At 33.4% G+C, this 19,394-nt stretch overlaps 3 protein-coding genes across 19 annotated transcripts in view; 2 read left to right on the top strand and 1 right to left on the bottom strand.

Annotated features, from left to right (window-relative positions):
- Window positions 1-4,922, top strand: part of LOC117103432 (multiple C2 and transmembrane domain-containing protein 1-like) — an 85,936-nt gene extending 81,014 nt beyond the window's left edge. For all 16 annotated transcript variants that reach the window (XM_033243976.1, XM_033243975.1, XM_033243972.1 and 13 more), the window contains 4 exons: window positions 142-248; window positions 830-939; window positions 1,367-1,464; window positions 1,847-4,922. In XM_033243976.1, the coding sequence (XP_033099867.1) occupies window positions 142-248; window positions 830-939; window positions 1,367-1,464; window positions 1,847-1,912 (381 nt within the window). In that variant the 3' untranslated portion in view covers window positions 1,913-4,922. The remainder of the gene's footprint in view (window positions 1-141; window positions 249-829; window positions 940-1,366; window positions 1,465-1,846) is intronic.
- A 2,047-nt stretch (window positions 4,923-6,969) lies between these two features.
- LOC117103431 (60S ribosomal protein L36-like) lies at window positions 6,970-12,908 on the bottom strand. 2 transcript variants are annotated; one of them, XM_033243971.1, is made up of 4 exons: window positions 12,849-12,908; window positions 9,046-9,137; window positions 8,707-8,841; window positions 6,970-7,234 (listed from the first exon to the last, which is right to left on the bottom strand). In XM_033243971.1, the coding sequence occupies exons 2-4, from the start codon at window positions 9,133-9,135 to the stop codon at window positions 7,136-7,138; spliced, it is 324 nt and encodes a 107-aa protein (XP_033099862.1). In that variant the 5' UTR covers window positions 9,136-9,137; window positions 12,849-12,908; the 3' UTR covers window positions 6,970-7,135. The 2 variants fall into 2 exon arrangements, with proteins under 2 accessions (XP_033099862.1, XP_033099861.1); XM_033243970.1 differs by lacking the exon at window positions 12,849-12,908 and having other exon boundaries at window positions 9,046-9,205.
- The window catches only part of LOC117103430 (Bloom syndrome protein homolog), a 48,249-nt gene continuing 41,753 nt past the window's right edge, over window positions 12,899-19,394 (top strand). Inside the window, exon 1 of the mRNA XM_033243969.1 lies at window positions 12,899-13,033. The gene's annotated coding sequence lies outside the window, so the exon portion shown is untranslated. The remainder of the gene's footprint in view (window positions 13,034-19,394) is intronic.

Below are 19,394 nucleotides of genomic sequence, written 5' to 3'. Positions count from 1 at the left end.
TATGTGTATATATGTGTGTATATATGTATATATATGTGTATATATATATGTGTATATATATATGTGTGTTTTAATTAAATCCATCAATGTTTGATTATATTATTAAATTTGTCTTTATTATTATTTGTTTTTATTTTTCAGGAAGAAAAAAAAAGTTTTAGAGAAAAGTTAGCAATCATAGAAAAAGTCTGCCAAACCATTCAGAACAAGTTAGATGAAATTGCATGTCTTGGAGAAAGGCTCAAAAAGTAAGTCAGAAGAAAAACCATGTGTAAAGCCCTGTCCAGATTATCAAATTTTATTTGACAAAAACATATGATATGCCTAAATATGGTCATGGTGACATTACATCATGACCATATATAGGCACATCATGACTATTTTGTCAAAGAAAATGTGATAATCTGGATAGAGCTTTACAGTTTAAAGTATATGCTTATCAACAAATTCTTTGAAATATTTTGACAGTGTGATAAATTCATATTTAACTTTGAAGGATTTGATATACTGTATGTACACATGCCTTCAGTGTCAACAGTGTGATGAATTGTATAGTTTATATATCAAACTTTCAAGGGAATATGAAATAAGCACATAAAAACTAAAGATTACCAATAGTGAATAGGTCACTCTCATAAATTTGAATGAAATGGTGGAATGTGTATAACAGTAATATGTCACTGTACTGTACTACCATTGTTATCATTATTGTTGGAGTGGTGATTAAAAAGCCTAGTACTGTATCATAATATGAACATTATGTATGTTTGATGTTGAAAACAAATTTAAATGCCAGAAAGATCTGAGTTGATTTCTTTCTTTTCTTTAGTACATTTAATTTTACTGTACCGTGGTTGTCTTTCCTACTCATCTTCATCCTGTGTGTTGCTACATTAATCCTGTATTTGATTCCTCTACGAATACTCCTCCTTGCATGGGGTAAGTACAAACATGTTTGACAATGAGCCTATTCCAAACCGTCATTCCTAAAAAAGTTAAGCTCACCTTATTGTCCCAGCTAGCACCCATCTCTCACTTTCATTTGATTTGATTTTTTTGTCATTATTCCAAATTTGGAATTAAAAATTGCGGCTGGGCCTCTGGGGATCCTCAGCAACCATAATACAGGGCCAGTACCAATATGTCCCCTGTCTCACCTAACATGCCAGGGTTACTCGGGGCCGAGTGATCGACTCCATTCAAAATCCGACGCTAACCGGATTTAAATCAGGGTAGCACAAGATGCAGGAACAATACCTCTCGGCCAAATGTACTACTTTCCAATATGTACAGGTACGTACATTTGATTGTTTGAATGAAGGTGCAGAAAATCATGTTTAACTAATGATCATTCTTTCTATTCCAGGTATTAATAAATTTACTAAGAAGTTACGGAAGCCTCATGCAATTAATAATAATGAGTTACTGGACTTTTTATCAAGAGTGCCTTCTGATAATGAACTGGTAAATATTCCACATTATATTTAGGATCTATGTACTAATAGCACCTCATCAACAACCAACCACTTTTTATTACTATTATTACCACTATTTTAAGTTCATTAAATACAGAATCAATCATACATTATTTGCTACCTCCTCCACTCTTGGGGGAGTATTCCTAATTGTGTGTTTAATTCATCACTACCAATTTCATTCCAAATCGTTTACCTAGGTGAAGAGAGACAAATGTAGATGAAGTGTCTTGCTTAATAATACTAGCAAAATCCTTAAAACAAATTTAATATCATATGAATCTACAACAGTCAAAATTTAATATCATTGTGTATTTTTTTTTATATTGATTAAACAAGTAAACTTAATTTGTTGCCTCTCCTACTTACAGCATCAGTACCGGGAACTACGACCAGAAGGTTTAAAAGGTGACAGTGCCAAACTCAAAAGAAAATAGCCAAATTATCAAGTTCTGCAACCAGTGAAGTTCAAGCTATTGAGGGTGCTTGTCAGTGTTATTAATTAACACCATCTTAGTCAAAATTATGTCATTACAATTAACAGTGGAAGTTAATCACAATTAAATGGAGTGAAGGATACTTACTGTGTTCAAATGCCTTCTTGTTTTTATTACAACTAACTGATGATCTTGAATATGTCGTCCACCTGTTCAGGGCCAGTACCCATTTCTCAAATTCTTAATTCAACCCTAATCCAGCTAATATTTTATTCATTATATTTTATATATTTTTATTCACAATTTACAATTAATTATTACATAAAGTTGAATTTAGTTTAAATGAATCCTATAACCAATTGCGTTCAAAATATGATTAATATACTGTAAAAACTAGATTGGTTCATTTCTCAGAAGGTTATTGCCTATTATTTATTTGGTTGTTTTCTCTAATTTATGTGGCTTATTTTTGTAATACATTTCGATAAAAATGGTTCAATGCATTGTGTATTAATTTTTGTTTTTCAAGGGCAGTATATTTTTCATGTTCTGCCTTGCCAATATGTTAGCAATTTACAGTTACAAGCAACACAGCCAGTCAAGTGTATAAATTCATCAAAATGTCCACGATATATTATCTTTATATCATATTAGGTTTTACTTATCGATTTTATTGATGGTATCTTTACAATATTTGATGTTTAGATGTAACTTTCCAAAAAATGGTGCTTTTTATATTATTTGAAATAAGTTGTGTGGAAATGTTATTGTCATCATTAGGTTTATCAATTCTGATGTCATTATTATCATATATTATTATCAAAAATTGTTCATCAACTGAACTTTATTACAATTAAAAAGTTGCATTGAGAAATTGGAAAGATTTTGCATAAACCATCAGAATTACCTCAGCATTGTAGACCTTCCATGATGCTTTGGATAATTCTGCAGAGCGCTGTTAGATGTTTTATGAGAAAATAACAAAAGTTGAAAAGAGATTAATACAGTACAGTATGAATTATTGTGTATGAAACATTAAAAACCACTATCCCATAATGCTTTGGGATAACACCACAATGTATACAAAAACTGTTGATTGAAATGAAGTTATTGTTGATAATTTTATTCTTTGTGTCGACTCAAAATTGATTTTGTCAATATGTAATTTAACCTGGCATCAAAGTATCTGTTGGTAATCCATGATTGTTATTGATGTTTCCATTTACAAATTATATAGTACTAGTCAGAGTGATAAGCCATATTAATTTTTAGAATCTTAATTTAGTTTTATATTATTTAGATGTAGTTGTACAGTGTATAGCTTTAATAGAATTGTAAAGTAGTATTATTAATAATTATTTGTTTATTTTTTATTATTAGTAGTATATTTATGAAATTTATCTTTTATGCCTATTTTTTTATTATTATGGAATGTTTATTTTTGTAAGGGTTGTGGACAAATGTTGACTGGAAACAAACCCTCTATATGAATTGTCCCATAATCTTTAATACCATGTTTGAGCACTAGAATTATTTGCAGGCAAGATGCAGATGTTGCAAGTCCCAGGAGTCCCCCGGAAATTGAGACGGCCTCCCATACTCCCGTAAGCAAGCAAAAATGTCACGGAAAATCTTAAAGTTTGCATGTTTTTTACTACAGTATTGTATTATCAATTGTCTCCCCGGAAATCAGTGCCGATAGGTTACACCACACACAGCAAAATAAGATTAGATATGTTAAAGAAAGCCCATTCAACCAGGTCTCAGGAAAGTGGCTTCATCCAACTTGGGACCCCTGAAGACGCAATCTGTCTTGTACTCCATTAAGCAAAGAAGGAATGACAGGGAAAATATTAATTAAAACAGGCCAAGAGTAGTGATTGTAATTTTGTCAACTAGCCCTGAATCTCTCGAGTGATATGATAAAACTTTAAAATTAAATTATGTGCAATATATTAACATAAATTGACTGAGTAGAATTATGAAGGAACTGAATCGTTCATACAGTCAAGATTGAGTTTATTAATTTTCAATATGGCAGGTACAAGTTAATAAGGTATTTTTTAAATTACAAATTTCCCAATTAAAGTAAAAAGATTATTAGTTATTAAGTTGAAACTTGGTAAAGTGTTTTTTTTTTTTCTTGTTACAATTTTGAAGTATGGTATACACTATTATTCCACTTTAGATCCTATCCTATTTTATCTCATACACATTCATTATAATCATCACCATTTAAAACTTATCAATATAATCTTCTCAAATTTCTTATTCAAGTTATTAATTGTATAGTGGTACTCTTTTATAAAACTTTAACAGTAGTATACACTAAAATGAAACTTCTGAAGTTTTTTGAACGGTCATTAATTTGTTTCTATTGTACTGCCCCCCTGTAGAATACCTGGTGGTAAATCAGGGAAAGTTATACATTTGAATACAGGTGAACATAATTTTCTCTCTGAAAAAAAAAATTGATTTGTGTACTAATTAAAGTAGTTGTATGTATTGGGCACTTCCTGTAATTCCAGGATTCCAATTCAATAATATAATGAGTCTAGTATTACCATATATCTATGCCTTAATTGATGTTGAGACTTGTACGCTGCAGGGCGTATTTAAGGTCCTGTTTTTGCATCTAAAGAATTTTATCCTGTAGCTTAACAATTTAAAAATAGCATCTGTACAAATTTTCTACATGATAAATCTGTTATGGGAATACTGAGTTAGCTTTTAGCTATGGAAAGTAATTTGAAAGTGTCTTGTAATATTTTCTATGCTATTTGTAAATTTACGATTGCAATGCTTTAATATAGGGTGAATTGTATGAACAATTTATTATATCGAATGATTTAGCAATGTGGCATGTACATAGAACTTGGATATTATATATAAAAATTGCAAGTTGAGAACAATTGATGAATTGTGAATTTTCTAACTGCTGGTATGTATTGGTTTACCAAGCCAGCCAGGTTGTGATTACTTTCTATTTTTCCACTGGAATAAACATAATTTATATATAAATACGGCTACTCCCTGACCCACCCATCAAGTTTTAAAAAGCACAGTACTGTGTCTGTCTCTTATACACATCTAGATGTGTATAAGAGACAGGCCTAGAACATAAAGGTTCGGTTGTAGTGTCAAATCCTTCTTGTCCCCAGAGCAATTCCAAAACAAATATAGAGAAATTTTAAATGGTTTCATAAAAAAAGATATTGTCTCTTTAAATTACAAAAATAAACAGGTTGTAGGTGCAATTAGTTTATATATTACTGTAGCTCTTCAGAGACTGGTATTCAAGGCATGTGTTGGGACCATGGCCCTATGGGTCTCTTGTGGCCTGGTTGGTGGGGTTTAGTATCACAGCCAATGATAGGTTTGAACATTCAAGTTGTTTACATTTTATACTCAATTGCCAGGATTAATGTGCTGCCACCAAATATAAAATAGGCTCCCAGTGTGAGCGCCTGTCTACTGCTTGACATACAGTAGTTTTTTTTGGCAATTCACTTGAATTAAGTATTACCAGATTGCTACTTTTTAGTGAACTTTCTAGGACAGGTCTTATTTTTTCTAGCAGCTTTCTGTGTTGGCAATTCACTTGAATACTATGACAGGTCTTTATATTCTGTAAACTTGCTTTTCATTTTTTTTATGATAATAATCTTTAGTTTATGACCCATCCCATCATTCCTTCATGAGATTTACTCTGACAAGTCTACTGCCCCCCCCCCTGGGACAGTAGACAAAAATCAAGTGGGATACACACTTGCAACAATCATACCTCATGGAGGGCAAGTGGCATCCAAGCTCCTGTCAAATGCTAATCCCCTTCAGACCAAAAAAATGTCTAAAATGTCTCATTATTGCCCATTTATCTCAAGGCTCCACCTTACCTCCAACCAGGCTTTTTTTCCATAGACACCCTGCCGTATAGTTTATTTAAAATTGATGTAATATTCTGCTACTAAAATGGTGGCACCAGTAGAAAGTCAGGGCCCACGGCTGGCTGGCCAGCCTGAATTGCAATGACTGAGAATTTTGAAGCCATCACTGTGTATTCGTATAATTAATAGCAGTTTATTGTAGTTTAATTATTCTTTGTCTTATACTGTAAGTAAAACTTGGTTAGCAATTTGGCTATCAGCAAAACAATTAATTAAAATATTTTTGTTCCGTCATCCTTCATTTTATTTCAAATTATTTTAACTGATAGCCATATGCCTTCAAGTGTTTTTACACAACATTGTTGTTTTCCAATATTTTGCCTTTTAATTTATATATAAATACGGCTACTCCCTGACCCACCCATCAAGTTTTAAAAAGCACAGTACTGTGTATGCTGTGACGGCAAGATTCAGCAAACTGGATTTCGACAAATTTATGCAGCAAAACATTTATTACTATTATCAGGCCAAAATAAAAAATTGGAATTTTTTGCAACATCACTTGGATGACGTGAGCATTCACATTTACGCAGTGTGCCCTACATAATCTGCTTACACTCGATGTATATGTTACATTACAGTAGTATTCAAACAGGTATGATATTTTGTACATTATTTTCCTTTTAAGTGAGTTGTGCCTACTGTAATTCTGGAGTTCGAAAGTGCATTTCCATGTGTTCGTCTGTCATACTGCATGTTTCCAAAATCTATGCCTATTTTCAAAGCGTGACAATACATGGTCTATAACAACAATCATGGCTAAATCTCCCCAACTTCTACAAAAAAACTGAAGTTGGTTGTGCAAGATTATGCATGACCATCTTCATAAAATTCCACCTCCCCATACCAAACCTATTAAACTCAAAAGTTCCGCACCCACATTCTGTACAACATGCCTTGGCTCTCCCTGGTTTAACCATGGATTTCTCTCATCTCTTAACAACCAACTTCATTTCCATCTTTTCAGACTCCCACGTAAATGCACCATGCTCTTTTATGCAGTCACACACCTCCCCCTAGTTCCATTGCCTCTTGGCTGCACTAGCAGTTGTTTTAATTAAACAACATTCCAGATTCACACACATACACAGATAACAGCCACAAATCATATAAATCAGTTTCATGTGTTTAATAGTCATCATATGATTGATATATAATGATAGTTGTTGGCAGATAAACACAAACAAGTAGAATAAAACTAGCTCCAAGATGCGGTTTTAAAGTTCATGGATATTTTGCAGAAAAATTGTGTTTGAATAATTTATAGAGAAACTGTTTATTTTACATCAGCTTTTGTTTGTTGTGCTTTCCTCTGTGCAGCCAGAACTCCTTGGATTTCTTCTCGCTTCCGTCTTCCTCGGACAAGACTTCCCAACTAAATAGAAAAAAAATTGACATTGTTATTGACTGATAACATTGGTTTCCTTCCAATGTTTTTTTTTTTTTTTTTTTTTTTTTTTTTTTTGTGGGGGAGGGGGCAGTAGACACATTGCTATTGTCTGGCAATTGACCTTGTAAAAGTAAATCCAGTGGAGGTTTGATGGGATTGGGTCATTCCAAAAAGGAAAATTAATAAATTTAAAACAGGTGATTAAAATGAATAAATTAATACACACATCATTAGTGGAATTATTCTACTGTACATGTTTGGGTAGAGAGGCTATGAACCATTCCAAATGTGTTTTAGTTGAAAGGAACTATTTATTTAATTGAAAGTCCTTTTAGAAATTTAATTAAAATTACCATACTAAAATACTAAACAATTTTGCTACAAATTTTACATTTAAATTTCCACAAAGTTTGAAAGTTAAATGTTGTGTTAAAATCATTTAAAAGAATGGCAAACTTTAAGGACAGTGATTGCTGAAATCTACATTGCTTATTAACCTGCTCCAAGTATCGAAATGCACGCCTATCTTATCAGAGATTAATCAGTTGATATTTCGGTTATTAACCAACATACTTTACATGTTATTAAAAAAAAAAATTGATGAATTAAAGGTGTATAATAGGAAGTCTCAATGTAACCTATACTGTTGCAGAGCTAGATAAAAACAGTCCCATCCAACCTACAAATAGCTCTCCTCCGAGTATCACAGAGCTCATAACTTTTTGGGAGAGATGTTTTCAAAAGGCTGCTGAAATAGGCTGATTTTGCCATTAAGACACGTGCAGAAAATAGGTACGAAATACCTGGAAATAACAAGGGGCAGACTTTGTTTAAACAAACGAAGATATAGAGGATAGTAAAAATCAGATTTTTTTTTTTTTCCCCCTTTGAAGTTATGGTCCTCAAAAAATGCTCCAAATTCCAATCAAGAAAAATATCTTTTTTTTCTTAGCAAGACCACCCGCTCCTTTAAATAATGTCATCGATTTTGCACAAATTCTGAGGAGAGCTCCTTGATTTGATACTCGGAGGTGTAGCTCTCCTCTGATTTCTTTAAATCAAGGTCTGCAACGTTTAAACTACAATTTTTGTCATTTGTTTTAGTTCCCTGGTAAATCAAGAAGCGCTATTTGTTGCTCTCCTTAGATCGTGCTGAGGAACGTGAATTAGTGCCAGGGCAATCACGCTCCTTTTAAATCAAGGTCTGTAGGAGTGTTCGCTTTCATTCAACTTACTACAATAATTATATTCTTAAAATATGTGATCGAAGTTATTTGACACTACACAGAAAGGCTTAGTTGATTTTATGTGTGTATATCAAACACTGTTCTTAAACAAACAAAAAGAGCACAAAGGGAGTTACATGATTCGTAGTCAGCTGATCATGATATGGTTCGAGGCCCCTACAAAAGGTAAAAATGTACTTCTAAACCTTTTGAATTGGTTGTATCACATACCCTCTTTTTGCAGAACTTCAGAGCACGTTTATCCTTGCTTATCCTCAACAACTCCATACAACGCTTCTCATATGGTGCAAAACCAACGACTTCTCGGATCAAGTCGCGTACAAACTTCACATGCTTTCGGGGATTCTGAAACAAGAAACCAGCCATGCCCAACATGAATACAAGCGTAAATCAATAAACATAAATTTCATTCTTGTCACAAAATTACTAAGTGAACCTCAGTGACATTCATTTAAATTAAAGAGTCCATTGAGTTCATTGATAGATTTGCAATTAAACAATGAAATCACAAGACAACACGTGACTAAGAAAATTTAAAAATACACTTACCCCCTTCTTTACACCCTTTCTAGAGTTAACATTTTTGGTTGTTTTGTGACCCTTGTTAAGGCCGACACACATGTCATGTCTGACTGCCATGGCTACAGAGAAAGAAGAAAGTAAAATGAGTATAAAAAATTGTTGAGGCAATACTACTTGGACCTACAGTAATGTGTTATTTCTTTCTATTTTGTGTGTCCTTTAGCTTTTACATTTATTTATACAGTAACATATATTTAAATTTTATTCTTAATCCATTCTGTAAGTGGCAGGTTAGTCAAGACTTTTACCTATTACCTTTTACCTATGGCAAAACAGCGTGAGCTCAAACTGAACCACACTGAAGAATTCATGTTGCCAATCGGCAGTGATCGAAATAGCGCGAGCTCAAACTTAACCACTGAAGATCGTCACGTCAGGAGGTAAAAACAAAATGTTGGAAAACTAAAACTAGGCTTCGTGTTGCATTGGGTTTCAGAAAGAAACTGAGTGGATTGCAAACTTGACTTAATAGGAAGTTATTTTACCATATTAGGTAATTCGGAGCGGGCTCTAATTATTTTCTTATCAAGCAACTGGGGGCGCTAATCAAAAGCAAAAACCCGGAAGAAGGTAACTGAACCACCATTGATGAACTTCACGTCGCGAGGTAAAAACAATATGTCGGAAAACTTTTTCTGACGAATGCGCAACTTCATTCTAAATGTCTACACACACACACAAAATGTGATTGCAAGAGTCCCTATTGCATGAGTTCCTATTGCATTATATACATAGGAACTAATAAAAATTAAATTTTGGATTTTTCATTTAGCAAATAGTATTGCCAAAAACATCCAGACGGAGGAGAAAATAAAAATAAAATTTTATTGGTGAATGTAAACAGTGTAGTAATGAAATGGTTAAATGCTTTAAATTTATATTATTAGGAAGATAGATACATCTTATATTCAAGGCAGCAGTGGGCGTAATAAAAATAAAGAAACTCTTATTTTTTTCTGTAATTTCCTATTTTTGGGGCGGCGGGTGTGCTTACAGTAATTGACCAAAAATAAAATTTTATCGAAATCACCATTACCGGCGAGCGGTTGGTTCGCTTAACAATGTATAAAAAAAGTCTTACCTTTGCACATTTTTAAAATAGAAGTATTATCAAATATAATAAATATCTAAGTTTTGATTAAACTTGTGTACCATCAGCACAATTTTAACCTGAATAATGTCTACTGAATTGGAGCTAAAAAAATGCAGATTTTCATCAATTTTTGTATAACGATTTCAAACAATTTTTTACATTGTAAGATGCTTCAACGTCTTTACACAGCAATAGTATGGAGCGCCAAGTACGCGCTGTGTTTTATTTGGGTTCTGTATTTTTAAAGCGATTTTTTTGTGTGTATTAGTATGATTTATTTTGTCTTTTTTTACGATCCTTGATTATACACAATACTATTTTTTTGTATTTTCAGTATGATTATTATTTAACTTTTACAATTGTTATTGTTTCCGAAATTTTAATTATTTTGAATATAATTTTACAGTATGTGGATATTCAAAAACAATGTTCTTTTTTCTTGCAGTTCCCAGTATTGGAAAGCCAAGTGTACAAGACAGTACACTTATATTATCCATTTCTAAATTATCCTTAATAAAGGTTTTTGTGTTTTGTTGTGGTATTTTAATTGTTAAATCAAATATATCTGAATTTCATGTTTGTTTTTGTGGCTAGTGATGATTTCATTTATCAAAAAAAAAATTAAAAAAAAAATCATCAGTACAACCTAATCCAAATCGCAAATATGGATTCATCGGGGACGGATCCAGAGGTGTCAGAAAGGGGGGTGGGGGAGAGAGATCGAGTTCACACAGCACCGGGCATCCTTAGCCCCGTCACCCTTTTAGGAAGTTAAAAAAAGGAGGAAAAAAAATTGATCGCCCAAAACGCCTCAGAGGTTAAATTCAAGCGTCTGTCTAGAAGACAAATATATCGCGGATCTCCCCTTAGGGCGGTGTTATTTCGGTCGGCCCCATTTTCAGTTCCCCTGTCGGACATCTCTGGATTCGCTCCTGCCGGCAGGAGCCCTGACCATTTATGGATATATGGTAAATGAAATATTAAACATGGTAAATGAAATATAAAACAAAGTTGATTTTTTTTTTTTTAAATCGGAACCATAGACGAGAGAACAGACGCGTACACATTCACTGCCATGGCATGTGTTTGCACCTAAAAATAGCCAGTCAAATTTTATCATCCGACCTACTTCACTCTTTGCAATAGTGCGCATGTCTGCTTCACCCTAAAGTGGGAACCTGTTTGTGGGCGTTTCTTTCCGATTTTTATACTGTAGTTAGTTTCCATGCAACAATATGCCTTGTGAGTGAAATTTCCGACTTGCTAAATTTCAAAAGAAGCCTGAAACAGCCATTAACATTGTAGGCTTATAGATTTTATTTATTTGTGTATTTTATAAACATGTCTAATCAAAATATGTATCGACAATGGAAATAAAACAAACAGGAAGATACAAACCATGTGTCTGCTTCACCTCAACATAATTGTTGAAAACGTTTCTTTCCTCAAGTTATACTGTAGTTAATTTATTTAGTTAATTTCTATGCAATGAGTGATTTTGTCGGCCTTATGAATACAATAATATATTTGCTTTATTTTCATTATCACGTCATTCAGTATATTTTAATTTATTTTTTATAGGCCTATGTATTGTTATAAATAGAACATTTGGTAATGTAAATTGAGACGCAACAAACAAAAAGAAAAAAAAACTTATGACAAACTAATCCGCTTAATTAACTATAGCCTACTTATTTTAAATCTAAATTTTATTGAAGCATTTATTAACATGATCCAAATATATATCGTATGGAAACGATAAAAGAAACATGTCTCCAAACCAATTGACTTGTAACATTTTTGTTGTTTCTGTAAAAAGAAAGATGACACCATTTGATACTGAAATGAATAATAGGCCTAATAATAATAATAAAAATAAAATACTACTAAAAAGAATTGTTAATATCCGATAATGTGGCATTAGCCTAAGTTTCTTATGTTTAACAAACAGTACCTTTTTTATTAAATTATTATTCGCGGCCACACCTTCGGCGCTCCATACACCGCGGTCGAAATGCATGACAAAAATACCAACTCAGGGCCGAAACGACTCGGGGCTGAATCGACTCAGGGCCGAAACGACTCTACACCCCTGGGGCCTAGGCCTCCCCAGGCCTGGAGGCTAGCTAGGCCTGCAACAATTATAATAATTGTTATTATTAGTTTGTCACAGAAACAAATTTGTCGAAACTGTCGAACAAATTTTAGTTTAAGTGTCCATGTAATAAAACATATTTTGTAAAAATGAAAAGTTCAATTGTTTTTTGCCTAGGCCTAGCCTAGGTGGGCCTAGGCCTAGGCTACTTTGGTTGGCCCAAGCTAGGCAAAGCACCAAGAACATAATGTATCACAATACAATATCAACATTGTTAGCATAGATCATAATTGGCAATACATGTCATAGATTCTAAGCTCAATAATTTAAAGGATGTGCTGAAAAACAAAACGAACGGCTACGGACCTTATTATTACTGGTCTATTTTTACAAATAAAAGGTGGATCCATTCAGACTGGACTTTATTACTACTTAAAATTATATCTAGATAAAAAGGTATGTTCTGAAATAATTGTAAGATGTGCTCACAAAATACATAAAATGTATATATTAAAGAGGAAATAGGCTACTTTACAATGATTACTGAGTATTTACACGATTTTAAATCAGAACATCACAAACCTTCACAGCTCTAATCAGGCAACCGGAAGAAAAGAATGTATGTTTTCCATGATGCATGATGGGATATTATGGGAATCTATGACCTTTGACCGTAAACACGACGTACAAAAAAAATCGTCTAACGACATCGCGCGAATTTACGAATTTCTTGAGTTTGTATTGAGCTTTTCTGTTATATTAGTGAGGTGAATATATTGTTTTATTGTTGCATATATTAAATGTGCATTTCAAAAATACAACCTTTCTGTTTTTTTGTAACAAATGCGTTTTAAATCTCGCAAAAATGTATCTAGGCCTATCTATTAATATTATATTTATAAGTTAGTTAGGGCCAGGGGTACCTAACTAGGCCTAGGTAGGCCTAGGGCAGGCTACCCTTCCTCCCTGGGCCTAGCTAGGCCTAAGACTTTGAAGCCTACCCTAGGCTACTAGGCTATGCCTAGCCTAGGCCTATCTGTCAATTTGTAGTTGTTTGTATATTCCTAGGCCTAGATAGGCCCCTCTCTAGTCGGTGGTAGGCCCTAGTTTTATTAGGCACCACACGATGCGTGATGTCACGTACTTCAATTACTGTAGTGCAGGGTCCCATATTAAGATTTTTTCTTAGTGGTCAGCAGGGCAAGTTGGTGTCATATTTTACTTGCCCTTAACAAATTTAACTTGCCCTTACATTTTTTGCAAATCTTGAAGTCCAACGTTTACAGTGAGGGTGTGTATATTTATTTCTTTAAATGTATGTATTGTACTGTATAAAACTACTGTACAAACAAGTAATAATAAGATTGGACAACAAATTTTTGTTTCAAAACATGCTTCATTATTATTTACAACTCACTGGCTTCCTCCTTAACTTTCAATTATGAGTTAACCAGGGCCTATTCACCTGCCACGACGGCAAAAAGCAACGTTTTCTCACTTCATGTTCATATTTACTTTGCTGTTGTAAAGTTTCTTCCTTGGTTTTTTTCGCTTTTTTTGGCTGAGGCTGCGAGACATTATCCATGAACCGCCACATCTTTCCACAAACTCGTCGCGTCTCCGAGATAAACAGGAAGTAACTGCTTTATTTTATTTGCCCGTAAAAAGGTTGAATAGTATGCGATGATTGCAACAGTTACATAGGTTGTAATTTACCCGCGTACGTGTATATAGTAAGTAGCCATAAAGCACGCGTTCCTGTACTAGGCTATGAAATCCAGCCAATATAGCGCAGTGTTACCGTGTATAGCGATACGAATACATTACTGATACACAGGGACCGTTCGATCTATCAAGGCTATCATCTAAACAGATCAACATTGTTTTGAAAATGTCGCTTAGAAGCGAACCTCGAGAAACCACGAACAAAAATACAAAGTAGGTAGAGTGATATACGAGCCGGCAGCCGCTGCCGGAGCTTAGGCCTAAAGTAAGATGTTTCTTACAATTACAATAATGGTCGTCTCACGGACGATTAATCTAAATGTTTTACTCGTCCTTACATGATTAAGGTCGTCTCGGGCGATCGGACGACCGTAAATATGGGACCCTGGTAGTGTCATTAAAAAAACACCCAGTTCAGCCAAGCGTTTTTTTGTCAACAAAGGCCTTAAGAAAACATTCATATAAAATGCTTTTTGATTGGTTGAGACATTTTAATGATAATAATAATAATTCAGGTCAGTCAGGTCACTCAGGGGTTGAAGTAGTATACCATTTTGATTTTTTCCGAAATTGGTCAACTTTTTTATCGAAGTTATCAGCTTTTAAAAATTTCATTAAAATTTATCGTTTTTTTAAGAGAATTGCGAGTAAAAATTTAAATTTTTTAATAACCAAGATTAGTTTATACATATACTAAGAGTTTATTTGCCAAATATGAATCTAATACGAGGCGTAGCAATATATTTTTTTTTGGCATTGCAAAACCAACGATCAGCTGTTGATCGGCCGTCGTGTACACATTGTCGCGAGGTAAACCATAACGATCTTAACGAAAGTGCTGCATATAAACGGCAATATTTTTCATATGAATAAAATATGAGTTCAAAAAGTTTAACTAAATGATACTTAAAGTATTAAAATATACTTTTAGCTAATGATTATCTAAAAAAGTAGTTAAATATTAAGGATTGAAGTGGATATTAAACATAGGATGATTTCGAGAGAATTGTGAGACGATGCTAGTTTTTGTTGCAAGAGGATTATGTCATGCGTAACGGCCAATGAAATTCGTCATTTGAAATCCGGCGGGAGATAGTTTTACTTCTAGATTACCACTGGTAATATTTTTATTTTTCATTTGTGTAACTTAATTTAGTACATAATTATTATTTCCAGCCCCGAAAGCTAGACTCAGAAATACCGAGATGGTGTCCGGCAGGGGATAGTTTTACTTCCTGAAAGATTATTCATAATGATTTTAGACCTGTCGCATTGACACCAATCCCCATGAAATGTTTTGAAAAGCTTATTGAAAATATTCTGTGTACACAAACTAAGGAATCAATGGATAAATACCAATATGCATATAGAGAAAATAAGGAGGTTGATGATGCGGTGCTGACACTTACTCATAAGGTCAATAAGCATTTGGAGGGAAAGGCAACTTGTGCCAGAATCTTGTTTCTGGATTTCTCATCAGCCTTCAATACGATACAACCCTATTTACTGATGAAAAAACTTACAGGGATGAATGTTAACCCAGTACTTAAAATATGGATATCAGAGTTCTTATCTAACAGGTCACAAACAGTACGTTTCAACAATAATATTTCAAAGTCTGAACTATCTAATACTAGTGCTCCACAAGGGTGTAGTTTATCGCCTGTTCTTTTTTCACTTTATTCAAGCGATTTTATATCGCCTATTACCGATGACAGTTGTTTTTGCATAAAATATGCTGACGACACCTGTCTTGTTGGGTTAATCGAGAAAGATCATGTTGATAAATATAAACAGCATGTTGATTCTTTTGTTGATTGGTGCCTTAATAACCACTCGATGCTAAACATTGACAAAACAAAAGAGATTATTATTGATCATAGGAAGTCAGTAACACAACATGATTCTTTGTTAATTAATAATAAACAAGTAGAGGTTATATCTCAGTACAGATATCTGGGGAACTTTGTGGATAACAAACTTAATTGGAACTTCAATACTGATAAAGTAAATGCAAAATGCAATATACATCTGTATTTTTTAAGGAAGATGAAAAGGTTCAATTTATGTAGCAAGATTATGGAATTGTTTTATGTATCTGTTATCCAATCAGTACTTAGTTTCTGCTGTATTGTATGGGGGTAACAATATAACCAAGGCCAACCAGTTGCAGGCTAGATAGAGTTGTTAAAGCAGCTGGTAAAGTAGTAGGAAAGAACATGGTGGAACTCGAGGCTCTCTACTCTGACCTTCTGTATAAGAAACTAAACTTAATCATAGCTGATAACACACCCTTTACATGGGGAAATAATGATTAATAAATCCGGACGAATTAGAATGCCGAATATTAAAACTGGAAAATTTAGGAACTCTTTTCTGCCGTCAGCAATTATAGAATTTAATAAGAGGAAACTAAGATAATATATATTGTTAGTAGAATTCTTGTAGTTAGAATTGTGTTTTTGTGTTACCGTATCATATGTGCTTTTTAATATATTTATATTTATTTTTATACTCGAGTAGATTTGCAATAAGGAAGGAAAATTTCATAATTGCACCTTGTATTTTTATGACAATAAAAGATCTGTATCTTCCAGATTAATTCTGGTAATAAATTTTATTATATACCTATAGTTATGTACTGTATAACTTATTATAAAACATACTCCAAATAAAGAGAGACAAGACATTTTGAATCAATATTTTGCACTTTATTTGGAGTATGTTTTATACAAAGTTACCTTAAACTTATTTATCAGTGGACCTACTGGTTTTTTTTAATGTACTATAGTTTTTATTATATTATAGTTTGCGAAATTTTATACACCATTAAAGCCTGTCACAAATTGCGCCAACATTTTGTCGGACAATGCAATTACTCTGAGAACGCAAGCACAAGAAGACTTTTTTTTGTCTTATTTTTTTATTTATTTTTTAAAATTTATTTATTTTTTTTTTTTTCATTTTTTTCCCGAATTTCAATTTCAGAATTGTGGGTCAAACGTCATCTGAAAAATTTATAAATTTTTTGGGTCTTTGTGTATTAAGGCTACATGACAAATGTAATTTGAAGTAAGTATTTACAATCAAAATGTACACTATTTTTTAGCATTTACAAAAATTAACAGAAATATATGGCAAAAAGTGACAAATATTATTGTTAACTTATGCAACTTGCTATTCACGTGCTCAGAAACTTCAAATGCTTATAAAACTGTAACCAGTGGCTCAATTTTCCTCAAATAAAGTTTTTTTTTATGAAACTAAGAATGAGTAGTTTTTGTGTGTGTGTTTTTTTTATATATTCAACTTTGAATTTATCATGTGGTGCCTATCCTAGTAGTAGCAGTGCCAGTGGTAGGAATAGGCTAGGCCTACAACAGCCCTCACATACATTACAAAAAAGGCTTGACTAGGCCTAGCCTAGGGTTAGCTACAGTAGGAACACCCAGGTGCTAGTTTGGGCCTAGGGCCTTCCTAGGGTAGGCCAGGGCCTATGTAGAGTAGGCCTGGGCTAGGCCACAAACTACGAATCCAAGTTGGATTAGCCTAGATCACCGATCCGCAACCTATGGGTTGCGGAAATTTTGATGGGTGGTGCAATCGCTTCAGATAAAAAAACAAAAATGATGGTAACAAACGAAAGTGCCGACAAAAGAATGTCAGCAACTGAACACGGGACAGAACTCCGATGAATGTGAGTTAGCTTGACATTTACCGAGCGAATACTGTAATACATTTCTGTTCTGATTAACATAAACAGGAGAAAGGTAAAGTTTTGGATAAAAGTTGAAAAAGGTTATCAAGACATCAGCCACGTTGCAACAAAGTTTCTAATGCTATTCACAATGAAAACGTGGATGTGTGCAGCTGGATTTCAATAGTTCCGTATATTCTCGATTATAAACTGAAGCTTTAATAGCAAATTTTAATTACGATAGAAAAAGGTGGGCTCATCTTATATGCGCAACATACACATTTTTGGATTTTTAGAATCATGCGTCTTGTGGATCGTCCGTATACACAAATTTAATACTTATAGTACGCCTCGCATACATAAATTGTCCAAAAAACTAAGGGGTCGTCTAAATATGCAGATCGTGGTATATGAGAATTATGGTTCATATCTAAGTCCAAGTATTGGAACAAATTAATGCAGTGTTAGGTGTTAGGTTATACCTAATACATTTATTTTACTATAATACAATGATTAATTAGCCATATTGTAGAGTGCATGTACAAAGTTCGTTCTAAAGTGCCCTCATAAATTTTGTTGTCCAAATCACCTGTTGGCTAATATTCCAAATAAGGTTAAGGGACTGTTGAATCTGAGTTGTGTGATGATGTCATATAAAACTTCATCCTCAAGGAGATGATGTAATTCCCAAATTCATCTTAAAGTTAGTAAATTCATCTTAAAGTTATGTGGTGATGTCATAATAATCTCCCCCACATATCCTGTTCATAAATGTATAAAATGAGGTACAATTCTATCATTTAGGCAGTCCAAAAGTTCTAAAGTTATCATTAACTTTATTACATGTCTGCTGTCTGCCGTAGTTTATTAAGTTTATCTATAGACCTTGCCGGTCTCGGACACCAGTCTTTGATCCAACTTACTTAGCCGTGGGCTCAGCTAATTCTGTAAGTTTTCGAGCATCTTAAAGTACTTAATTGTGTTTTACCACCATCATTTTTGTTCTCTTTTATAATAATGTATCTATGCTTTTATTAATAAATGTACATATTGTATATAATACTAAGCTATTGTGTTTCCTATTCTCTGTTTGTGCTTTGCATGTAACAGCAGTCTACTGCATTAATTTTCTGTCGATGTCGAAAAGTAAAATATCGCACAAACTGGCCTAGGTAGTCCTATTGTATTAAAGTTAATGATAATTTTAGGTGCGACACACGTCATGCTTTATAAGCTACCACACAAAAATGTTCTTTATTTATAAAAATTCATTTTTTTTTTGAAAAAAATATACGTACATTGTTTTTTAAAATAGATTTTCTAAGTCATGCACAAACAGAAAAAGCATCTTCTAGGCCCTATTCCATCACATCTGTCAGATCACTCGTCACGAAAACCGCGAAGGCAGGGCATCGCACCATGATCGCCGATTGCTGCTGAGGTAATTTTGATTGGATATAGCGCCACTGCGTGGATGGAGGAAATGCGTTCTCATGAACGTTCCACATATTGCGATCTGCTCTATCATATTCAATGCTTTTCGATAAACATTTAGATAATAAAAGAGTAGAATAGTTTACAATATTTCTAAAAGCCAAACTATAAATAACTTTTCTAAAATTACATATGATCTACTTTAATAAAAGATCTGTCTTAAGTGTACATTGATGACTCAGATTGATTGTAGGCCTATAGCCTAGGCCTAA

Source organism: Anneissia japonica, unplaced genomic scaffold (assembly GCF_011630105.1).
Source record: "Anneissia japonica isolate Jap-2015-1 unplaced genomic scaffold, ASM1163010v1 scaffold1272_len640109_cov177, whole genome shotgun sequence".
Lineage (NCBI taxonomy): Eukaryota > Metazoa > Echinodermata > Crinoidea > Comatulida > Comatulidae > Anneissia > Anneissia japonica.
Note: the sequence above shows the minus strand (reverse complement) of the source record. Positions and strands in the feature narration are given on the sequence as shown.

Bases quoted from the DNA above. Each gene is read 5' to 3' on its own strand.
- LOC117103431 (XM_033243971.1), bottom strand. From the start codon at position 9,135: ATGGCAGTCAGACATGACATGTGTGTCGGCCTTAACAAGGGTCACAAA. The intron at 8,842-9,045 runs GTAAGTGTATTT...TTCTTGTTTCAG, and splicing joins GAAAGGGTGTAAAGAAGGGG to AATCCCCGAAAGCATGTGAA. The intron at 7,235-8,706 runs GTATGTGATACA...TTTTCTATTTAG, and splicing joins TGAAGTTCTGCAAAAAGAGG to TTGGGAAGTCTTGTCCGAGG.